This window comes from Electrophorus electricus, chromosome 3 (genome assembly GCF_041902795.1).
Source record: "Electrophorus electricus isolate QZ-2024a chromosome 3, ASM4190279v1, whole genome shotgun sequence".
In the NCBI taxonomy this organism is placed as follows: Eukaryota; Metazoa; Chordata; class Actinopteri; order Gymnotiformes; family Gymnotidae; genus Electrophorus; species Electrophorus electricus.
Genome location: NC_137499.1, coordinates 34,563,936 through 34,588,437, shown reverse-complemented (window position 1 = coordinate 34,588,437; position 24,502 = coordinate 34,563,936). Strand labels below are relative to the sequence as shown.

General features: G+C 41.7%; 2 protein-coding genes across 4 annotated transcripts; one reads left to right on the top strand and one right to left on the bottom strand.

Annotated features, from left to right (window-relative positions):
- Positions 1–1,140: 1,140 nt before the first annotated feature.
- sh2b1 (SH2B adaptor protein 1) lies at positions 1,141–12,764 on the bottom strand. Of its 3 annotated transcripts, XM_035527124.2 has the most exons (11): positions 12,362–12,762; positions 11,935–11,990; positions 8,637–10,790; positions 7,956–8,057; positions 7,714–7,805; positions 7,466–7,551; positions 6,954–7,106; positions 6,536–6,747; positions 5,897–6,071; positions 4,929–5,019; positions 3,711–3,873 (listed from the first exon to the last, which is right to left on the bottom strand). In XM_035527124.2, exons 3-11 carry the CDS (start codon positions 10,359–10,361, stop codon positions 3,852–3,854), a joined length of 2,658 nt encoding a protein of 885 aa, XP_035383017.1. In that variant the 5' UTR covers positions 10,362–10,790; positions 11,935–11,990; positions 12,362–12,762; the 3' UTR covers positions 3,711–3,851. The 3 variants fall into 3 exon arrangements, with proteins under 3 accessions (XP_035382997.1, XP_035383011.1, XP_035383017.1); XM_035527104.2 differs by lacking the exon at positions 4,929–5,019 and having other exon boundaries at positions 1,141–3,873; positions 12,362–12,764; XM_035527118.2 differs by lacking the exon at positions 4,929–5,019 and having other exon boundaries at positions 1,141–3,873; positions 12,606–12,764.
- A 6,058-nt stretch (positions 12,765–18,822) lies between these two features.
- Positions 18,823–23,924, top strand: pitpnbl (phosphatidylinositol transfer protein, beta, like). Its single transcript, XM_026997907.3, has 11 exons — positions 18,823–18,913; positions 19,410–19,440; positions 19,696–19,841; positions 20,151–20,242; positions 20,764–20,771; positions 20,946–21,020; positions 21,112–21,195; positions 21,701–21,778; positions 21,939–22,046; positions 22,285–22,407; positions 22,983–23,924. Exons 1-11 carry the CDS (start codon positions 18,894–18,896, stop codon positions 23,028–23,030), a joined length of 813 nt encoding a protein of 270 aa, XP_026853708.1. The 5' UTR covers positions 18,823–18,893; the 3' UTR covers positions 23,031–23,924.
- Positions 23,925–24,502: the final 578 nt, after the last annotated feature.

The window sequence follows — 24,502 nt, the reverse complement described above, 5'->3', positions numbered from 1 at the left end:
ATTAAATATTCTCCAAGTCACCTTGTTCTGCATGAGCTGCGTTTAACAATGCATCTAAGTAAATTACTTCAAGCTTGTTACCTTGTGTTCCACATTTTTATTATTTAGAAGTAAACAGCAAAAGTATTATCTCCCCTTAACGTAGCTTTATTGTAACTTTTTCTTTTTTGTAGCTTGGTGATGGCTCAACTACTTTTAATTATGTGTAGCTAAACCATGAAAAGATACTCTTTGTGAATAGCTTCCCCAGTTCTGGCTCCTAGCTACATGTGATCACATTAACTAGCCAACTATTTGACTGGCTAGCTTGCTAATTCCTAGCATTATTGTATCAATGTAACAGTTATCATGTTTGCACCTTTTTTATGAATTCATCAAAAAATAATGAGTAGAGAATAGTAGCAGAAAACAAGCTCCCAGCCATAATTAATCTTGAAATGCATTTTTTAATGTTTATTTTTTTCCCCTGGAAGAATAGGTTGTGAAATACTGTCATGCAGATCAGAATTCTTTGGAAAGATAACAATAACTGTGGGCAGTGGGATAGGTTAGCAAAATCTGCAGAAGTCTCTTCTTCGCTTATCCCAGTCATCCAAGTTTCTTTTTTTTTTTTTTGGTGAATGCACAATATTCAAAACTAGGAGCTCATCTGATGGGTCATTAGAACAAGACATAAAGAAGGTAGTAAAATCAAGCTCGTCAATGATCTGGATTACTAAAATAAAATTATTCAGCCTGCATTTGACAAATGGACAGAATAGTAATAAAGCATCTTACACATTTCACTTGATGAACTGACACTTTAAAGGATAGGGTTGAATTATGCAAGTTAATTTAAGCACAAAATGACTTTATAATATATATAACCTGTTCTTGAAGAGCCTCTGCACTGTGCTGCAATGAGCTATAATCCCTGTACCGCACAGCATTTCACTGTTTTCTTCTCTATAACACCCCTATTAAGAGCTGATCAATAGCTGTTTAATTGGTATTATCAAACGATTATCAAGAGCTGTTTAATTAGTGTTATGTTGATATATATTAGATTGTGAATATTTTTTATACAATAGCTTGTTGATTAAACTATAGAAGTCACATTTTAACAACCTAAAATAAACAGTCACACACACAAGTCCAAAATGTTGTTTCAGTATATTTATACCATATCACCATCATCATCATCAGCATTATTATTAATATTATCATCATCACCATCATCATCATCATCAATATTCAATTTAATGTAGTACCTGAAACTAATTACACAGGGTGGACAACACTGTCCACATCAACACACGGTCCCAGCACAGAGAGAGAATGAATGACAGAGAGAGAATGAATGAGAGAGAGAGAGAGAGAGAGAGAGAGAGAGAGAGAGAGAGAGAGAGAGAGAGAGAAGGCACAAATAGAATTTAAAAATAGAGGATGAGAAGTAGGGAACAAGGAAAGAAAACAGTGAGTGGCAGGGCAATACAAAGACCTAAAACCTGGACAAGAGGACAGAAGAAATGCCTTGAGAGTAGCAGGCAGTAAGGGCAGGCACTAAACCGGGTGTCAGAGGCCCGAAACCAAGAGCGACTGGCACGAAATGAAGGAGAAAGAGAGAATAACACAGAAAGGCACAGGGAGATAAGGACATTTTTTCATCTTTCTTTTTTTTTTTTTCTTTTTAAACATTTTCTTAAAATGTGAGGAAACTGTAACAAGAGAAAGGAGAAATTGGTGTAGGACAGGCTGAAGGAGATCACAAGCAATATAAAAAGGCACAAAAATCTGAAACTCAAAACAGAAGCTCGAGAACAAATATGTGTACATAGAGTAAACAACATACAACACAGGCATTTTAGAACAAATGAAAAATAAAATTAATACTATTATTTAAAGAATTATTACTATCAATTATTACCACGGTTATTTTATCCTCATCATCATAATCAATAAGAAACAATTTCTCTTGGAAGTGAAGGTCATTCTCTCTCCCTCCTCTGGACTACAACCACTGTATCAAACTTGGGGGGGGGGGGGGACAAAAAACAAACAAACAAACAAAAAACAACAGTGGGTGTTGCTGTGTATAAGAAACAGTTGAGAAAGTAAGAAGATGGAGAGAGATTGAGAGAAATGTTACAAAAAGATGCATATGGTCAGTCAAGATGAATGCAGTGCAGGTACTGAATATAGACTAAGAGAAGGAAGGATACAGGGGAGAGAGAGAGAAAAGAGGGGGTCCTTACATAAGACAGGTTCAGTATTTCTGAACCAAATTGCTTTTCACATCTGTTGCATACTGCAGGTTGAGTGCAGTTTGCTCTCATTGCTAAGAATCTCACAGTGCACACAACATACCCTTGTACAGTCCTACAGTACAAGTGTGTATCAGAGCCACCATCCACACTCTGGATGCATGCCATGACAATACTTAATACTTGTGAATTCTGAATACAATTTATGTTAATTTTAGTCATTTACAGAAGTTTCTGTATTATCTAGCTTTTGGGTCCATTTCAAAGTCTACAACATTAATTAATGCCTAAACATGTGTGACAAACTTTAAAGGTTGAGAATCACTTATCTAATGCTGATGTACAGAGATTTTCTGTACCATGTCCATCAACCCACATAACAATAGATACCCCTGCCCCCAAGCAGGAAATGAATGACCGGAACGAGTAACAAAAGTCTACAGATGTGATGTACAATGATTTTGTTTAGAAATACTGATCCTACTTATCAATTTGGTGCACCCTCTAGCAGGGAGCACCAGCTGAGAGATCAGGGCTAATACACCTCTCTTTAATAAAGCTGCTGATCTGAGATCTGCTCCTACTCACGGCAGTATGCCCCACATTAGCTTTCAAAGAACAAAAAGGCATCCCAGATCAGCCGTCTCATCCTGAGAAGTCTCACCCAAGTATAGCCCCAGGGCTCTGAGGTAACAACGTCCATGGAGATGTTCAGTATCTGCTTCATCGTGCGGAACTGACTCACAGAGGAGTTTGGGTTATTTTGGCAGGCAAACAGCCGTTGCTAAACCCTAAAGCATGGTACCGACCTAGCAAGCTAGCGAGACAAACAAACTGTGACGCGCGTGGTTCAGCGGCAGCAGCAATTGTTCTGAAAAGCATCAAACATAAAAACGGCGGCAAAGAAAACGTACCGAGAAAAAGACGCAAGAGTACTGCTGGGTGAGAGAAATCGTTTTGTGTGTGAATGATAGCACCACGTGGCGGTAGAGTACCATCCAGTGTGATTGCACGAGGTGAAGGACAGTACCACGGTGGCTGCGGCTGCCTCCTTATGCAACAAAGTCACGCGAGGGACCTTTAATACTGCAACACACCGAGAAAAAGAAAAGTAGTGTAACATTGACCATCGTTTTAGCCAAGCTCCAGTTAGTGTACCGTTACTTAGTGTTATATGCTGCCCTTTCAGTGGTGTGTGTGTGTGTGTGTGTGTGTGTGTGTGTAAGCATCTCCCTCCATCTTTCTCTTACTCTTTGAAAGCGTTTTTTATTTGTTTTTAATAGTGTCAGTAACTCTGTTCCTCACCCCCCCCCCCCCCCCCATGTTCTTCCTATGAAGTGACAAATACTGATTGTGACTGGCTCTCCTCCTGCTCCTCAGAAGAAGGAGTACTGGTTGTCGATAGCCCTCGCCCGGCCTCCCTCCCTCTCCTCGCCCTCCACGCCTCCTTCCAGCTGTCGTAGGGGCGTGTCCCTCTCGCGCTCCTCACACTCTTCCGGCCCGCTGCCCCCTCCGCCTGCGAGCTCTGCGTCGCTGCCTCGCTCCTGCGGAGGTGTGGGTGGAGGCGGGCGTCCGGGAGGGAGTGGTGGTGGTGGGGGCTGAGGGGGGCTACGGGGTCTGCTGGTCAAGTCTGGGTAGAGGACAGAGACAAAGAGGGAGAAACGGAAGGAGAGACAGACAGACAGACAGACAGACAGAAAGAAAGAAAGAAAAAGAAAGAGAGGAAAACAGGAAAGAGAAGAAAAATAGCAGCAAGAGGCATAAAAGACGGAAAGAAATTGGGATTGAGAGGTGAAAATAAGGTGCGGTGCATGAAGATGGGAAGTTCCAGAGAAATTGAAGGAAGAGAGGAAAAAGGACAAAGAGAAAAAGAGAAGAAGAGTAGCGAAATGAGTCCAAGAAAAAAAGACATGCATGTCTCCTAGTAATGGAATCAGTCAATACAGACACACAGACTCCCTGCACCCTGTCTCCACAAAGCACAAATAAGTACATCATAAGTACATTAAAAATGCGTGTCAAAAAAATAACAGACAATAAAAGAGAAAAATCCCTGAAAATCGGGTTCTTGTGGAGAAAGAGCTTGTGGTCTGTCAAACATGCAAAACTAGATTTGCTTAAACATGGAAAGCTGTATTGACTGTATTCCCTTGATACACAAGCTATAGTGAGCAATGTTCAATGTTATCTGGTGACGACAGGTCCAGGATGGATCTATGCAACTGAAATCCAGCCGTGAATGAGACGTTAGGCAGACAGATGTGCTCTGAGGTGAACAGATGAGCTGCTGCACCCTCACCCAGCGCTCACTCCCCTGGGCTCAGCCTCCACCCTTCCCGCGCTTCTCTTTACTTGGCCAACTTTGCACTGTCTCTCCCGTTCTCCCTCAGCGCTGTTGTTCACTTTGGACTAAACCACATTCTTTCCTGAGCTTTTCCATGCACATATTTAAAGATTTTTCAGTTTTCAGGTGGGCAGAGATTTGTAATGACCTTTCAATCTCCTTACTCTGTGCTACCGCACTCCGTCCCATTTCCGTCTCACTGCTAATCCTTACCTGCTACCAGTGCTGTGAAGCTACCTGCTGTCATTCTCTTCTCCTCGCACCCTTTAATTATTTATTTGTTTGTTTGTTTCTCATTCCCTCTGCCTCTCTGTCTTTCTATTAAATCTGGTCTCACTTACACACAGTCAGAGATGGGGGTTGATGGAGAGTCAGGGTGGCGCGTGGTGATGACATCACAGACTGTGGGCCGGCTGCCTGCCCTGTCCCGGCCTGCGAAGATGACCCAACGACAAAACAACAACAGAGACAGCCAATCAGAGCTTTGGTCCGCACTGGCAGGGGAGTAGGGGGGAGGCCAGAGACGAGGGATGGGGCATGGTGTAAACACGGTGATAAAGATGCAGAATCGTGATCATGAGAACAAGGAGAAGGAGAGAGAAATGGGTGCGAGAAGTAGACGAAATAATGCAGAGATGAACGACAGTAGTGCAGTCAGCATGACACAGGCATAGCTGAGAGATGGAGGAGAGGCTGCAAAGAGGATGACACGATTAAGACAGTGGAGGAGGAAATGAAAATGAGAGGAAAAAAGTAGAGGGAAGGAGAGATGAAGCAAGTGAGCTGTTCTAGAGTTGAAGGTTTGAGGAGGATGGAGTGGGGAGCTTCGTGCGTAGCTGTGAGACTACAGGGACGGGAGCGGTGGTGAGGTCAGGCCATGCACGCTGACAAACTAAACCACAAAGGAAAAATCATCACAAAGAAACAAAGCCATGCACACTCAGCATAACTGTGATTACATGGGTGTGTGTGCACGTGCGTTTTAGAGAGAGACAATCACACACTGTGTCAAAAAGCATGCCACGGTCGGCGAGGAAAAGTGAGCCCTTATATGGCTGTTTGCCTGCCATATATGGGCAAAATCCCATAGAGCCATACTTGTGTCAACTACACTGTAACAGTGTGCTCACACAATCACAGTGGAATATACACACATGGCAGAAAGCATTCTGACATCACTAAATACACTGAACGGCTTCCAAGAGCACAAGAAAGCCTCTTAAAATGCTCCTCCAGCCTAACGCAGTCTTAGGCCTGTCAGCATGGTCTGACCCTCTGGTCGTCCACACCAGCCCCAGGGTGTCGGTACCTGGCTGCCGGACAGCCGTGGCCCCCACAAAGCTGATGAGGGTGACGTCAGATGCGCCCCCGGACTCCAGCGGGATGGGGTGCACGCGGAAGTGCTCCAGCATGTCAAAGATGGACTGGAACCAAAGATGCTGCACGCGACACTGGCCATCCTCGTTCAGGGAGAGACGCAAGTGCTGAAGGGGTGGGGGGGGGGGGGAAAGAGCTATTGAGAATACGACAAAGTATTTATACTGAAGTGATGAGTGCAAGGGCAGGAAGGCACCCATGTTTGAGAAGGTATGCAAAAAGGATGTGTGATCATGTGATTATTTAAAAAACTACAGTTTTTTGTCTACACTTTATGATTTTTCATTATTGCCCCCTTGACAGATTTTGGAACTTTGTATTTGACCATAAACATGTATGTAAAAGACCAATATAAATATATTTCTAATATTAAGTACCTTGCAGGTTAAGCTACTGCTATATTCTTACATTTTACAAGGAAGCACACTTGCATCACCTATTTAAGCAGTGCATATGGCAAATGTGTGTACAAACAGATTTAGATAAGAGAAATAGGAAAAACAGAGACAGCCTGCTTCTCATGATGGTATGAATGGCCCTAAAGTGCTAGGTAAAGGTCACCCCAGCTCACCTTTGCTTTGCCCTGGAAGTTGAAGGTGAGGACATACTCTCCGCGCCGTGTCTCGCTCTGCCGCACCAGGAAGACTCCATGGCTGGCCATGCCTCCCGCCAGCACCAGCTGGGCGGCCTTCAGGCGTGAGAGAGTGCCGTGGAACCACTGGCATTCGCTCAGGGGGTGCTCTGCCGGCTCAGCTGCTGAGCCCTCCGAGAACAGGAAGGAACCTGGGGGAGAGCAGCAGGGCGCACACGACATCACGGAGTGACGAGCAGAATCAGACTGCAAAGCCTACAGGTTCGACTCCTCAAAGTGGATTCTCCTTTAAACTTCTGCGATCATTTATCATGATGATGATGATGATGATGATGATTATCATCATCATCACCATTATCTTTGTGCTTGCCAGTCCAGGGTAATGGTGTGAGGATACCTGTAGCATCAGGGGTCTCTGCAAATGGTGTGCCAAGACTGGCTCCACCCCCACCGAGCACACGACTGTCGGATTCGTCGAGAGGAGCACGGGGCGGCAATTCAGGAGGCAGAGGTTCCAGCAGTGGAGAACCACCCATCCCTCCATAACACACTGCAGAAATCAGACACACTGTTTAAGTAACAAACGGTCTACAATACATCACTGCCCAGCCAAATTCTGTGTTAATGTTTGAACTCAAACTACACAAAGGCAAACTACACACACACACACACACACACACACACACACACACACACACACACACACAATTCTACAGACACATTAAAACTATTTAAAGCTACAAACAGAAATTGTTTTAACTGACAGGTTATATCAGTCCTAGCAAATCCAGTGTAGCATAATGCTGTTTTCCACTTGTGGCTGGGGGTTTAACATACGTTTCACAAGGTGATGTATGAGCTGCACATGAAGCTCCCTATTCATGGCACTGCGTGGTTACACATGCTGACCTTGAGAGAGACGGTCGCTGAACTCCGGCGTTCCGCTGAGGTCGGTCTGCACACCGCCACACACTCCCTCAACCTCTTCTTGCTCACTACATACAGTCAAGGATGAGAGGGTGTTTCAAGAACTATGACTTTAGCACTTTAATGACCACCATGGGCTGGTTAACTCTGATGTACTTTACAACGGCATGTTTCAGGAGTGACTGGCCATGAACAACTGTTCAGGCGTCCTTAGGCTGAATGAATTTTACCTCAGGCAGATGCCGTTCCTGATGTCACTCAGCCAGGCTCTCATCTGAACTGCATCTCTGGTCTCGACCACATACTGGACCTGCCCGTCCAGCTGATATTCAGAGTCAGACAGAGGTGGCCCGAGAGAGAGAATAGCAAGACAATAAGAAAACGAGAGGAGTGGTGATTACGCTCAAACAAGTTCCAAGAGAAGGGGGAACACAGAGCAGCTCATAGGAAAGAGTGGGGGGGGGAGACGCACCTGCAGCAGGAAGGTGTTCTCCTTGTCAGGCACCTCGAGAGCAGTGGTGCTCCTCACATCCACGATGGAGCAGCACAGCACAGTTAGTCTGGCCTTAGAAGACTACAGAGGAAGAAAAGTGCAAAAGAAAGGCTACATTTAGGCAACCTCAACTCCCTTCCAATTCAGTTGCCTGGATTCCTGGTGTCACCAAATAGGCATACAATTTCACCTGCAAAATCAAATTATCTAAGCAGAGAAAGAGGAAACCAGATCAGATTGTTTTCTGAAGCACAACAAAGTAGTACTAGGTACACGCCTATGTGGCATGACTAATGTCTGGAATCAATCATCTTCCTAAAAACTCAATAGCATTGCTTTTAGTATTTCTCACATGTCCATTTAAAAAACAGACCACCAGTCACCATCTTGAGATGGTGCTACATTGACTTTTCTGGACAAAGACACTGTCTAGTCTTAACAGTGCAATTTAATTTACAACTTAGCTTTAGCTGTGCATGGAAAACTTCAATATAAAAAACTCACTCTCTCAGCCAAACATTGTTAGTTTGTGTTTCTTGAAAAGCAAATGATTAGGGTCCGATATGTCAACCAGTGTTAGGCATTCAACGTCAAGATGCAACCCTGGAATTCTTGGGTACACTGCCATGATTTTCTACTGAATGATTATGTTTCCTTTACCTTGGGAGGGATGTAGAACTCCAAGAAATATTCCTCCCCTCTCTCTCCTTCTTTGTCTCGCTCCTTTAGAACCAGACGACACTTGTGCCAGCGAGTGCCACGTCCACCTATGGCTCCCCCTGTGGTCGGAGGCTGCACAGCACTTAGCTGTCCGACGGTGGATCCCGAGGTTGCGTTGTTGTTGTCTGTGCTGTGGTGGAGCAGTCCGAAGGAAAAGCCTGAAAAGCTGTGAGAGGTGGGAAAGTCATCTGAGGAAGAACAGACGGTGACTCCGCCCTCGCGGACGAGCCTGCCTGTCTTCCTGGAGACCCCCGCACTGCTCGGGGGCAGGGCTGAGGGCAGCGGGGCGGAGGAGGGCCCCACAGAGATGGGATGTGTGGGGGGCGGCGAGCGGGACAGCCGCAGCTTCTCCAGCCGGTGGCTCCATTTCTCCTTCTCCCCTTCCCCGTTGCTTCTCCTGCGGTCGCGCGCTTCAGAGAGCGAGAGGGATGTGGCGCTGCTGGACGAGGAGGGGGGCAGGGAGGAGGAGGACGAGTGGGGGAGAGAGAGGGGTAGGGAAAGGGAAACGGGGAGGGAGGCCGGGATGACCTGTGAGGCTGAGCTCCTCTTGCCGTCCTGAAGGCCTGTAGTGTAGCTGTAGCTGGAGGGCAGCTGCGCCGGCCCGGCGGGGCTGCAGCTCTGTGGGGACTCGCTGGAGGAACTGCGCCAGTGCAGGATGCCCCGCACGCTGCCCCGCACGCTACGGCCCACGCTGCGCAGGGAGAAGCGCTTCTTCAGCTTTGTTTTGGAGGGGCCCCCTGCCACCACACTGCTCACGCCCTTAGAGCCACAGTGCAGCTGTATACCGGAGGGGCTTGTGGGAGTCTGGCTGCCGTCAGCTCCGTCTGTGAGAGCCCCACTCTCCACCTCTCCATCTCTTCCTGCCAGCTCATCTGACTCCGCCTCCTCTCCCGTCACAGGCCCCACCCAGCCGTCCTCTTCTTCTTCCATGTCTCCGTTGCCGGGCAAGATGTTGGGATACTGCTTAACCGTCAACGCCCTCTCTTCCCTCCGCCCATTGTTCCCACCCATCGAGGATGAGCAAGACGATGAAGAAGAAGGGGGCAGAATTTGCGTGTGAGTGTACGAGTCCTGAAAAACTGCAGGGTTCTGTAACCTCTCGCCACCTTGGCCATCCAATCCCTTTCTAGCTGGCAAGGGTTTGGGCGGAGCCCGTACATGAGTGGGTAGGCAGGGGCCAGCAGCCTCAGACGGCATTAGGGGCGGAGACGTTGCCTCCTCTTCCAATGACGTACCATCTGATTGGGCGACCCAGCTCCCAGTGCCCTCCCTCCCTGTGCCGCTTCCCTCAAGTTCGCTCTCAAAGTGTTGAACGAATCGGTCCGTGAAGCGGCGGCAGAACGCAGCAGCAGAATCAGAGGAGTAATGCGGGTTCTCCAGCAGAAAAGCACGGAAGTGACGGGCAAAATCGCCAGCCGCTACCCGGGCATGGAGCTCACAGAACTCGGTCCAGCTAAGGCAGGGAGAGGGCGAGGGGGTGGGGGTGTCTGATAGAGAAGACAGCGGCTGGCCAGCAGAGGTCGGAGGGGGCAACGGTGGAGGTCGTGGAGAAAGGGGCAACAGTGAAGGAGAGGGAGGGGAGGGGGAGGGGGAGGGGGAGGGTGGAAGAGGGGAGGAGCTCGCTGCAGCCCGTGGGCTGGGTGGGGTTAACAAGGAGCCGTTCATATTTGGCTAAATGAGCAAATGAGTCACAGTGATGTGAAAACTAATCACTGAAGCCTTCCAATCAAGGATCAAGCGATTGTAGAGGTGGCCGCTAGGTCTGTTCATCAGGTAAAGTTTTATACAGCTAGTAAGTCTGGGAAAAGTAATGGACCAAACAATGTGTAACGATAGTCTCCCCCCATTTAAAGATAAAAAAGACTGAACTCTTAGATAACAAAGGTGCTCTAGAATAGTTGGTGCACTCTGCATGAAGCAGCACTTGATGATTTAAATACAGACATCTGCATGCCGAGCAACTTCAAAATATATCAAAAGAATGATGGAGCGGTAGTGTTGAATGAGGAGTGAAGCTGATGAGAAGTGTATTCGTTCTTTGGTAGTCTCGTTTCTTCAAGGCCCTACAAGCAACCAGAAGAGTGGATCCATGGCCTGTAATAACATAAGTCTGTAAGTTATGTAAACGTTGTCACCTATAAATAATTATTACATATATTCCTGATACAATAACAATATATGCACAAGAACAACAATCAGCCACAAATTCAACAATCAAATTACTGTGGACATATGCATGATGCACTGTCCTAGAACGTTCCTGAGTTTGAAAATAACTACAGCATTGTACCACTGTTAAAGTATAGAGATTCTGTCAAAGAAAATATTATTTTAATCATTACTACAGTATTATAACTGCTACTGCTACTACTACTACTAGTTATTATTATAACTGCAATTTATATGGCAGACCAACAATCTCTTTTTAACATCTTGTATTTTGTCTTCCTCAGCCCCTACTGACTGATGGATCAAAGGTCTGCCTTTGTTACAGCATTGTCAATTATAAATATTTAAATCAACATTTATTTAAAGCAATCCAAGAATGTCTTACAAACCCTAACGCTACATTTTCAGAACCCTGTCAATTCCTCATTGTTTTAAGGGTGTACTTACACCCTTAAAATACCAAAAAAGAAAAACTGAACGATTAAGGAAATTTTGTGAAATTACATGCCTCTGTTAAATATTAAGTACAGCAGCTACACGATATAAAGGTATTACTAATATGAATTTAAAAACTACAGAAAACTGACGCGAACCAGATATTTTTTGATCAACTCCTAATTTACCTGATATTGTATTGTTTTCTTTCTCACATATTCTCTTGTATTCTACTTTAACATATTTTTGACATAGCATAACCATCAGAAACTGTTAATCAACGACACAATGCAAGGCAATTGTAGCGAGATGGTTTACCTGAGAATAAGGATTAGTTGATGATTTGACAGACTACGTGAAATCTGGGACGCGACGACATCTACACAGCTAATCAACCCAGCTAGCTAGCCCCTAATTGTGATATTTCTTCAATTAGCGTGTTAGCAAGATGTACAAAAGAGACAAGTGAACAACTTAAAACTGTTACCTGTAAAACATTTTTTAACTGAATCCTTCCGATTATTTTACAGCTGCATTAAACCCACGAAAGCAAACGTGATGAGACAAAACAATTTAACCTGTTCATATCAGTAGTTGGTACCAAAACATTAAAAACGTGCCGGCGTTCACTCACCATTTTCGGGTCCGTGTGTAACTCGAGATCGGTGCCTTTCTTGTTTTCTGGGATGGCTAACGTTAGACGGCGAGGAAAACAACAGATCAACCTCACACACAGGCCTAGCTGCGATAACATATATATAATGTCAAATCACTAACTAGGTAGTGTGCAAAACTAAGCTATAGCTAACGATACAGTGTTGAGTCATGAGTGGTCATACTACGAAGTAAAATCGTTACACTTAAATAACTAGCTATCTTAGCCAGCTAACAAAGTCAATATTTTCAGCTAAGTAGCCTCGCAGCTAACTAGCTTGTATCAAGCTAGCAGTGCGACTTGTGCTAAACGTATTAGCCAGTTTGCCATCTTGATACATTTTGGTTCCAAAACATTAAGTGTAGTTTCGTTTGGATTATAAAGAAATGGCGCTACCTTAACCTACCTTCTTGCTCAAAATAGTCGGCATTTGAAATCGAAAGAGAACCTGCGCAAATAAACTGATCGAGCCACGGAACCTAGTTCATATAGCTTGCTTGCTAGCTAGCTAACCTAGCGCTACTATACGTCAATTGCTTCGCTATATTGTAAATATAGGTAGCTAGGTAGCTACATAGCTAGCCGTATAGCTAAGAAGCCAGTATTCCCTTGAATATCAGTTCTTATCCCACTGTTTTACTTCATCTTACGTTTTAGATCACATAACCGTGAAGGTGTTACTTAATCTTGTGGTAGCTATTACATTGGTTTATGACGACTGTATACTGCTCTCTTGTTGTTATAAGATTATGAATAATTCTCTGCCTCCTGTTCCAGTCAGTCTCTCGCGATATAGTGGGAGAGAGTAGATTGGGGGGCCAGGGAAAGCGAAGCGAAGGGGATTTGAATGGGAAAATAATGCACTGACGATTAAGATATTCAGAGAAGACGTCACAGATTTCTGGAAATCATGATTAAGCATATACCGATTTAACGTTAGGGGAAACCTGAAAAATATGTGAGTAGCAGACCCAGAACAAAAAAAAAACATGCCTCCCTAAAAGTATTCTTCAGTCTATTATTAGACTCATAATGTTTCAACACCACTGGGATTTCTAATTGCAAAGTATATCTGCTGTGGTCATTTCTTATTTCTGTGTCATCTTTAGCCAGTGTATATTTTTATGACTCTCTTTACTGCACAAGGTATTATAAAACGTAATTTAACTGAATCCTAAATAGATAGGTCGATACATTAAATGAATAAATAAATAAGCAGCAGCTCTATGCAAAAACTTAATAGGCCTATCACAAGTTGCATACAAAATTCCACCACCTTCTTAGGTTCTCTCTGATAAGTGATTGTCTTCATAAATGAGGTCACATTTGTGTTCATCTTACTGTAAGCAGTCAGTTTTGAGCCTTTACTTTGTTTTGTCAGTTTTAGAAGTATACAGCATATTGTATTTGTCATCCTAAACAAGTCCCTTTAAAAATGAATAGTAAATGCAGTTCATTGTGTATTTTACATACCACAGAGTACTGTATCTTCACAACCCTTCAAGGTATATTAATGGTTCCAGTACTGCAAAGGTCCAGTGCAGTAATCAGTGTGTTCGGACTTTTATCCCAAGAGTGTACCAGCTCCCTCATATAATTCCTACAATAGAAAGCATGTAAAGTGAATGTGTTTCTGTTTACCTATGGAAAATTCACAAGGAAATGTCATTGTCATCTCATTTTGATCTTATTTACACCACAGAACTAAGGAATTTGGACACATACACGCTAAAAAACATAAACAAACACTCATTTGATCTTCGTGTCCTCTCTGTCTCTGTTTCCTCTCAGTTACCCTTTTTTCCAGTTACCCTGTTTCCCATAACACAGAATGTTGTGATATCATTAAAGAAAATCCTTCAGACACAAAACAGAAGACACATTTGTAATTTTTTTATAATTATTCTGCCCCCAAATTGCACTATTTAACTAAAATTGATGGTGCTTCTTTTCAGTTCTTTCAGTTTCCACTCTAACAGAATTTGTACTGTGATTCTAGTACAATAATAATTGTGGGAAATTACATTCATTGGCAGTTAAGCAACTTCCTACAGCCTTTTCAGGCAACATGGACAACTTTTTCAGACAGAGACACATAGATAACAACTGAATACATAAGTGATCAGTGAGTAGCCATGACCTGCCTATATATAATACTGATTCAGAGAGCTGTTGTGATACAGTTAACCAGTCTAATGCAAAGCACAAATTGGATTCTATTTGATTTCAAGATTCTACAATTTCTACAATTTCAGACAAAATAAAATAAATGACAGAGGATAATTACAGATAAACTATGAAATTTGAAGATTTCTTCATAGTCCTTGATCACAGTCTTATTCTATATACTGGCCACATGCAATTTTTTGAACTTCAGATATAGAAATGGTGCTGGGATGATTGTCCTAAAAATAATCAATATTTATATAATCCTAGAGGTTGCCACTATTATTGCCTGTGGTCTTCACATAAAAAAATGGTCAAAGTCCTTTGATCAGTGGTCACCTTTTTAATGCATCCTGACCAAGCTAGTTCTAAGGGGTATACCACAAAGAGGGATGCTGGTGTTAGTAGGCTAACTTTGGGTGTTGCACTAGTAGCATTGTTGGTTGTAACTGTTTGTTTTTCATGCTTTTTGTACACTGTCATTGCTGGTTTGAAAATGGTCTGACACACAATATCCAGCCACAGTCCTGTTATCAGTGATGAGTTGGATGATGGCTAACTAATACAAATTGCACAAATAAATAGATGAGCTATAGTCACCTACGATAAATCTTTCTGTTGAAGTAGGTGGTAAATGCCAACTGCACTGTATTTAAACATGTGGCCACTTCAAAGACTCTGGGTTTTATCCATCCCTTAACACAGTGTAACCTACCAGGACAATTAAACCTACGTGAAATGCTGAATTAGTGAATTGAACCAAATAAAAGGCAGTGACTTTGTGGAGGAACTCACAAGGAAAAGCGGGAGCATAATAAGTACAGAGCTGAATGAGACTGACAAGGCCATGCACAACTTGAGAGGCTGAGATGTGCAGGGCACTGACAGTCTAACACTAGCATCCATCCTGCTTTGAGAAGAGTTCTGATATCTTCAGAGCAACCTAAGTCCTGGGGGTACTGTCAATCTTTTCTATATTTCTATATTCTTTCTATATTCTTCTCACTCACCTCTTTCAGCACGTCAAAGAATAATCAAGGCCATTTTGAGCTCAGTCAGATGTGTCAAACCAGGAGAAAAACAAAAATGTGCAGTGCAGGACTGGGATTGGGTAACCGTGAAATAGAAAAAACAAGGTCACGAGCTACTCAAGTTTCAAGTTTTTAAATCAAAATCAGACTTTCTGTAGTCATGAAGATTTTTTAACACCTTGTCTGTCTTAAACCCAGACCTGTTGCTGGACCCCCTGCAGTTTCTGTGCATAGCCAACATGTCAGTCAATGACATAGTCGACCTAGTGCTGCATTGCATGCTAAAACATCGAGACAGTTTGAGTATCTATGCAGGATGTCTGTTAATGAACTTCAGCTTGGCTTTTAACACCATTGTTCAAGACTTTCTGCAGGTCAGAATCATCCAGCTGTCTGTGCCAGATCTCACTTATCAGTGGATCACCTTAACCTGTGTACTGGTGTACCTCAAGGCTGTGTGCTACTGCCCCTTCTCTCAATTATTTAGACCAACAGCTGCATCTCTAAAGATCCAATAGTTTGTAGATGAACCCTCTATGGTCAGCATCATAAAACTTTCTTTAATCTCAGGTTTGTTTATTAGGTTTTGAGTTATCATGGTTTACAAAATAATCAATGGCTTACTTACAAATGATTGTAATGTAAACTCAAATACACAATAAAAATATTTAGATATAAGTTAACAAGATATTTAGACCCACCTCCGTATTTTAGACACACACACATACACACACACACACACACACACACACACACACACACACACACACACACACACACACACACACACATACACGCACCCTCCCCTTCAACATCAATAGCTCTGTGGTTTCAGCTGTAGACTCACCCAAGTTCATAGGCACCACTACTGGGACCTGAAGTGGGAGGGGAACATATAATCTATCACCAGGAGGGCAAAGTGAAGTATGCACTTTCTAAGAAGACTGAAGTTATTCAGCATGACACAAGCTCTGATGATCTAATTATATACTGCAATTTTTGAGTTCACCCTCATTTTCTCCATAACCAGTACCATGTAATCTGGCAACATTTCAGGATATATACAACAGTATAGTAATTCTGACAAGGTAATAAAAGAGTCCTCTCATTCTGGAATGTGTGTTTTCCAACCCTTCTCTTCAGGCAGAGCACTCGACCATACAGATTCTTTCCCCTAAATCTGTGGGTCTCATTGAGCAAAGTATGGACACCTTGCACTTTAGCCTACATTGTAGCACATGAATCCTTCTATGCTTTGTATAAAATGTATAATCTGTACCATAATGCCCCTACTAGAGTTGATCATAAGTCAGCACCAAATGAATGATTTTTTTTCTCAACAATACATTGTCATAGGTCCACTGTCTGAACAGGTGAAACATGAGCAAAGGAATCATCAGGTGTGTGAGTGTGTAAAAAAGAGATGTTTGTAAAGCGACCTTGAGTTTGGGAAAGGCGCTGTATAAATGCAACTAATCATCATCATCATCATCATCATCATCATCATCATCATCATCATCATCTATCACTTCCTTAGAAAACCCACAGTTTTGAAAATATTCACACATTTCATTTTTCATTCTCACTGTAAATGTGTTTAAGACCCAGAAGCTGGGAATAAGGGATGGAGTTTTTGCAGGTCTTGGAATATATTTCAAATAGGAAGGAGAGTCTAAAGGTTTCTAATAGATGGTGGTATTCAAGAATTTCCGAACATCACTGAAACATCCAAAAAGGTTATCCTGCTGCCAGGATGTGCTATTTTCCATGTGTGACCCCCCAAAGCCTCATCTTATTGTAGCGCTTTCTCTCTGTTTTGGTTTCTTGCCACGCCCCCCTCAGATAGTGTGCGTTATGCCTAATTCACCACACTAGCCAGGGGTTATGTTAATGTTTGTTCTTTTAAAAGCCATTTCTGTTCGTGTGATTGTTTACCTGTCATTGATCTTACTGTTACGTAGGCTTCTTTAGTTCTTGTTAATGCACTTTTATGTTCAGTTTTGTTTTTGTTCATTTCATCAAACTCTTCAGATGGAGACTTGTGTTTATGTCCTCCTTTTTACCTGCTTGTTCTAAGCCTGTGACACCATGTACATTCCAGAGCTTGGTGGATCTTGGAGAATACTCTCAGAGATGCTAGGTATATTGTTCAAAAATATTTCTCAAAGAATCCAACAAAAAAGTTAGCATAGGATCGTCCCATTTTAGTACTCATACTGACTTATTTTATTTGTGAGTAGTATTTGGAGTCAAAGGTAAAGCAGTTCAGAGTTAACACAAGTTCAGACAGTTTTAAGAGAATATCTGTGGGAGGGTTCTTCTCAGGTCTTGCATCAAGAAAATGTTGTAAAGCTTTCAAACCATCTTCATTGGGGATGATTGTGGATTTGCGGAAAGTGTGAAGAGTGTGAAGAGTCTTTAACGTATGTAGGTAAGTAGTGAACAATTCATTGAAAAAGGTCATCCAGAAACTGGGATATTATTTCTGCACAAGCAGAAACAACAGTACGTCTAGAATTGTTTTCCTTATGAATTTTAGTGAGAAGATAGATATAGCTACAGCAAGATGTCCTGCTGAAATGTCATGATTTATAGTGGATTGAATGGAAGACTGTAACTGTGGTGTGATGTCAGAGCTGTTCTGCCTATATAAACTAGTATCAGAAAGCTGCTTGATTGCTTCCTTCTTGTAAAGGTCTTTTCTCCAAACAACAGCTCCACACTTATCAGCTGGCTTAATAACAACTTACAATTATGACTGAATACAACTTGAGCAATTGAGGAGTTATGGGCCTTGCTCAGGGGCCCAACAGTGGCAACCTTGTGGTGGTGGGCCTTGAACTGGCAACCTTCTGATTACTAGTCGAGTAACCACTAACCTTTGATATATTAAGTTTTTTAGCAGGCTTGCTGATCACATGTTTTAATATAAAAATCTAGTGCTTTAATTCCCCTGTAGGAGGCATCCAGGAAGACTCAGTTGTTAAGGTTTCCACTAGCATCATGACGTGTGTATAAATAAGCATGTAGTCTTAAATGTTAGACCTACTAAAATATAAGACTACATACTTATACCTTTTGATAGGACAGATCTTTCCAGAGAAGTTAATTTCAAATCACTGGGTAAAGTGACAACGTTCTTGCGGTTTAAACAGGCAGGAGGAGCAATCGGTCCGTTAGTATTATTGTTTTTATCCGTCTTCTTAATGAAAGTCAATTTATTATTTTTAAGTACAAGCCATGAATTGAACATCAAAATTCTGCTGTTGGATTAAACCCTGACATTTGTGTATCATGTGATTTTTCAGACTCTGCTCACATTCACATTTCAAATCTGTTCTATTATACTTGTTTTATACTTATTTATGTAAATACTCCTGTGTGTCTAGTCATTACGTTTAGTATGCTATATGTGCATTAACCAAAACAAATTCGTCCTACCTGAAAAAAACCCCAAACAGATTCCGATATTAAATCTGTGATATGATATTACTTTATAAACGTTAAGATATATAGCCATGATTGGATTGCATAGCACAATGCTTTTGTGTGATGCCATGGAATTACTGTAAATTGACGCTACGTGTCTGTGCTTGAAGGGAATGAGTACCTTCCCAAAATGGCTACTCTCTTAGACCGCTTACCAAGTCCCTCACTTCCCTGATGACGCATCAAACGCGCTAGTCCAATTTCCGCCGACCGAAATCTGTTGTTGAATGTACCGTTCTGTGCAGGTTCGGGATGGTACTCATCAAAGAATAGTGAGTAACCATTATTGTATAACGGTTTTGTGGTCATATAAACCGATTGGCTTTGATAGAGGTAGATTCTGTTTTTCATTTACAGTCCCTCACTGCCATTCAGTGATTGAAGTCGGTGAGTGAAGTAGCGTACATATCTGTCCTGCGCTAGCATTAGCTGGCTAAAGTTAGCGAGTTAGCGAGTCGTCTGTGTTTGATTTAGCTAGCGACGTATCGTCCGCCGGTAAACATATGTCGAAAAGGCCAGTTTATTATTTTTTTTCTAAACTATACGTCGCATATTACGCTTCTAATTGCCAGTGAAACGAATAGCTTGGTAAGCAAACTAACGGAATGGATTGCTGGTTCACGCCCGTTATGGAGTGAGGCGTTGGAGTGTCCGGTGTTAGCTAGCTAGGTTAGCTAAGCAGTGATGTCTATAGCTAACGTTACGTCAATTATCCACGTAACATAATGTTTACGTTGCGCATGATGTTTCTTCTCACGTCTTTTTCAGCCAAGTGGTATTACCATGTTCAGTAGAAGAGGTAAGTTCAATTCGGAAATGTAATACCGATTAAGCTAAACCCTTTAGTCCTTTTGTGACAGTCAGCGCGCAAATTACGTTAGTTATCCTAACCAGTTCTGTGTTGTTTAGTAGTGTACTGGTATAACAGCCTAATTTTCGCATGCATTGTTCCATCGTGGAATATTTAATACACAATACATCAAATATTTGACTCCTATGTGTGTTAGTTGATAGTTGCTTCTAGTTACTTACGTAGTTCATCCCTCTTCCCCAGTACCAGGTTGGCCAACTGTACTCAGTTGCAGAGGCCAGTAAGAACAACACTGGAGGGGGAGAAGGGATCGAAGTCCTTCGAAACGAACCATACGAGAAAGAAGGGGAAAAGGGCCAGTACACCCACAAAATCTACCACATACACAGGTACATGGGCTTTTTCGCCCATCTCCTGGCTGGATTTGAACTGCCACTGGATATGGTAATTGATAAACATAAGATGTATTGCAACTGAAGCCCTTTTAGTCCTAGTTAGGAAGTTAGTCCCTTGATGTACGTTTCACATGGTGGTAGCAGCATGCTTCTTGGCTAAAGAATGCAGTATATTGTACCGTGTTCTCACATGAATTTAGATGATCCTACCTGCTGTCATTTGCATCACCGGTCACATGCACTACTTCATCAGATATGTTATCTGCAAAGTGACTGATTATGCAGTTGTCTTCTCCTTTGTAGCAAGGTGCCCAGCTTCATTCAGATGTTTGCCCCAGAAGGAGCTCTGGTCTTTCATGAGAAAGCATGGAATGCCTATCCCTACTGCCGCACCAGTCAGTACCTTAAAATGACCAATATTTTAATATATGTATATGTATGTATATATGCATTAAAAGCTTCTGTCTGAATATTAGTAAGGATATTTGTTGACAATACAATTGTATGGTACAAACTTGGAATATGGATAACAAATTAATCACACCAGAGTAAAGCAACTCTGAAACACAGACTCTCCCATTACACTGAGTTATGTTTAGTTGTTAGTCAGAGGTACACATGAAAATATTGTTAGTGTTATTACTGCCTCTATTTGGGGCCTATTTTTTCCTAACCTATTAGAGAGTTTTAATCCATAAGGGAGTTTTGAGTGTAAACCATACAGGAACAATTACTTCCAGTTCTTGGGGAAGAAACATGGGTTTTATATTCATTCCAGCTCTGAGGATCAAACATTCTGTATACATGTCAGTAAGTTTTTATTTTTTTCCTTCTGAAACTAGTGTCATTTCCAACTGCGTCTTCTCTCTTCTTTCCTCATTTGCTCCTCCATTGGATTCATATGGTAATGCTGCAGTTGTTACAGTGAGTGTGATTTATTTATTTTTGTTCTTTTTAGCATTGAAACATTTATCACGTGTGCATATTAGTGGCACATCAATGTGTTAGTAATAGGATAACTACTACATGTTTCCACCAGTTATTAAAATCAAATTCAAAATGTCACAAGTTGTAATGCAGTTTATCCTTTTTCCCCAGAATGAGTACATGAAAGATGACTTTTTCATTAAGATTGAGACATGGCACAAACCAGACATGGGAACAAGTGATAATGTAAGTCAGCGCTGGCAGATACTTTTTAAGGGCTTAGTATTTGGCAAAATCATATTTAGGTTTGTTCTGTATATATTTCTTTGCATTACAGCCCCACAGTCTGCCCTCTGAGGAGTGGGAGGAGACTGAGGTAGTGCCCATTGATATCGCAGATCGCTCTCAGGTGGATGATGTGGTAAGTGATGAGACATCACGTGGGCGGTCTTACAAAGTACAAACTGACAATGTCATTTACTAGAAAAGTTTCTTAAGATACATCTTATTGTTATGTTCTAGGTCAGAAAGTGAGTCAATTTGCAATAGTGGAAGGGGATGTTTTACTGGTTACAAGTCACAAAATGTCACTACAGACAAGGAGTGAAGGACAGAAGTGAGAATGTAAGAAGTGAGGGTGTCAGAACGGTAGATGAACATATAGCCTAAATCTTTACCGAAAACATTTGATTGTTTCTTTGTTTGCAAATTGACTGATTTGATCCTAAATCATGTGATTGTCAGTAGTTAAATGAAATGTCATATTGATTCTTATTGTTCTTACATTAATATGACCCATTGTAAGTATACCAAGCCTACACAAAAAAATCTATGAACAGTTAAGGTAATGGTTCAGGACTGTAGAAATGTCAGGACTTTAGAAATCTAAGAACAATTAAGGTAATGGTTCAGAATTTGTCTTTCAGGACTATAAACCAGAAGAGGACCCTGCCCTCTTCCACTCTGAGAAAACTGGTAGGGGACCATTGGGACCAGGATGGAAGGTACATCTTCACACCAACTCCTCATTCATTACAGATGTGCGCGCACACACACACACCCTAAATATTGTCAGGATTACCATGCCAGTCAAAGTTCATGCACTGCCTTCTTTTTTTTGGTTTCATTTTCTCACTCACTGTCCCTCCCTCTGTACCTGTATAGAAGGAGCTTCACAACAGTAATTGTCCCTATATGACTGCATACAAGCTAGTGACGGTGCACTTCCGCTGGTGGGGTCTGCAGGGGCGTGTGGAGAACTTTATTCACAAGGTAAGCACCATGATAGGCCATCTTTTGCTTTCTCATATCCTCTCTTTGTCACTCCGGCTGTTATACTTACTCATGTCTGGTTGTTTTTTAATTTTGACTTGTGACATCCAGCTCATGCAAGACTGATTGATTCTAAGATAAATGCAATATCTCCCTTTTAGAGCACAGTTGTGATTTGGTCTCTCTCTCGCTCTCTTTATCTTTCTCTTTCTCCCTGTCTCTCTATCTGTATGAACAGCAAGAGAAGAGGCTCTTCACTAATTTCCATCGGCAGCTCTTTTGCTGGCTGGACCGCTGGGTGGACCTGACCATGGACGATATCCGCAAGATGGAGGAGGAGACGCAGCGGGAACTAGACCAGGTGTGTCACCCCCTGGACTCTGTAAAGCACATGCCAGATGCATCACAGCCTTTAGTACACCCTAATAAGTGCACAGGTCTGCCTTCAGTATTGCAATGATAAGTGGAAAATAATGATTGTAAATAATTTAAACAATTAGATCAACGAAATTCAATTCAACATTTCACTTTCATATCAAGGGTTCACTAGTTTGTTTTTAATATATTGCATAGCACACCGAAGTCACCATAGATAGTGTTTACTCATTGGGTTTCTATTCAAATGCATATTTATTATTTGATTTATTTGTATTTATTTTATTATTGATATATTTCTGAAAACAAACAGATTAAGAATATAAATGTAGTTGTGTTTCCATTTATCATTATGTAAAAAGTTTCAAGATGACTTACTTTGTTTAGGTGTAACCTGTGTAGCCTAGCAGTCTTTGTTTTGTGCAAAGTAGCTTCAGTTGTTTTATTTTTCTTGATATATAGGGCCTTTTTACATTAAATGTTTTTTGCACATTTTCTAAATTTTGCATAAAAAGGATGGATGGAAAATACGTATGAGTATGAAAAATGTCTCCTTTGCAGATGCGCAATGAGGGATCAGTGAGAGGAATGAAGGCAGGAGATGACTAGATCAGGAATGAGCAAGGAATGCAAAGAAAAACCGGGGCTACCTTTTTGTTTTACCTCCTGCAGTCCTCACATGGCCAATCGCAATGTGCCACCTCACCAAGCCCTTCCAACAGGAAACTGTCATTTCTTACCCAGGAAGTGTCCATTATCATGTGCGAAAGAGTGTGCATTTGTGTATGTGTGCACACGTTTGTATGTGTGTGTATAGAAAATGTGCGCGTGTATTGGTATTAATGCAGTTTGGATCGGAACCTCATCATTTGCTGCCAAATCTTTGGAGATTTTACTTAAAGCGTGTTAAGTAATGTCAGCATTTTTTTTTATAATTAAGTATTATAACTTTTTCTCTTTTTTTTAAGTTTTTGGTTCATTTTGCAACCATCAGCTTTTTACTGAGTGTGCCAGTGGAGTCCTAAAGACAGCTAAGTTTTACAAATGGTTTGGGGACGCATTTCACTAAACATGAATTTCAACCATGAATACATAACTAAGTCATTTACTTGTTACTACACTTAAAATTGATTGAGAAATTCTCAGCGAAAACCTACTGTACGCTACAAGAGAAGGACATGTATAATAAAGAATGCACAAATCATTGAAAAAAAATTCTAAAGAATGCCTGTTATCCTCATGAAACTCAAAGCACGATGGACGGAGCTTCTTTTTGGCTCTACACTGATGGCTTCATACAGTGTGAGTGCCCTCTGTGCTGGGAGTTGTGTGGATGAGACTGTTTTTAACTTGACTGCAAGACCCGTGAAGCCTCTCCTACTTTTGACTGACACATGGCAGGCCACGCCTCCCCACTGGGCTTAGACAGCCCAGAACTTTTGGAGCCAAGTTCGATTTACAATAATGTAACAACAAAATAAAAAAAAAAACATATGATTATCATGAGCTGCCTGTGTCATTGATTCCTGTATGATGTGTGTGTGTGTGTTTGTATGTATGTATGTGTATATATATATATATATATATATATATACATACACAGATTTGTCAAGTAATATTTAATCTTGCTGAATTGAAGGTGATTGATTGATTTGATTGTTTTTCACATAACATTGGTGGCTTGACTAATGGTATGGAGTTTTTGTACATTTTAAAACATTTCAGGATAACCTCTTTACTATAATTTTAAGGAATTTTAAGATTTTAAAGGCAAGTGCCTTACATTTCACAAGCCTACTTAATTGTCTCATATTAAAATTATATTGTAATAGAAGAGAATCATGCTGTGAATTCACTCCTACCTTAAATTAGGGTACATTGTTTTATATCTTAAACAGATAACCACATACTATGTAGCCACCAACCCACAGGAGTAAGTAAAGGATATAATCATCACTGACTGAATGTCAGTTATCACTTGCACAGAGATTTGTTTGGATCAAAGTGATTTGATGGCTGTTATTATTGGCTTGGTAGTTAGGAAACATCTTTCATCAATAATTACAATAGGTTAGTATACC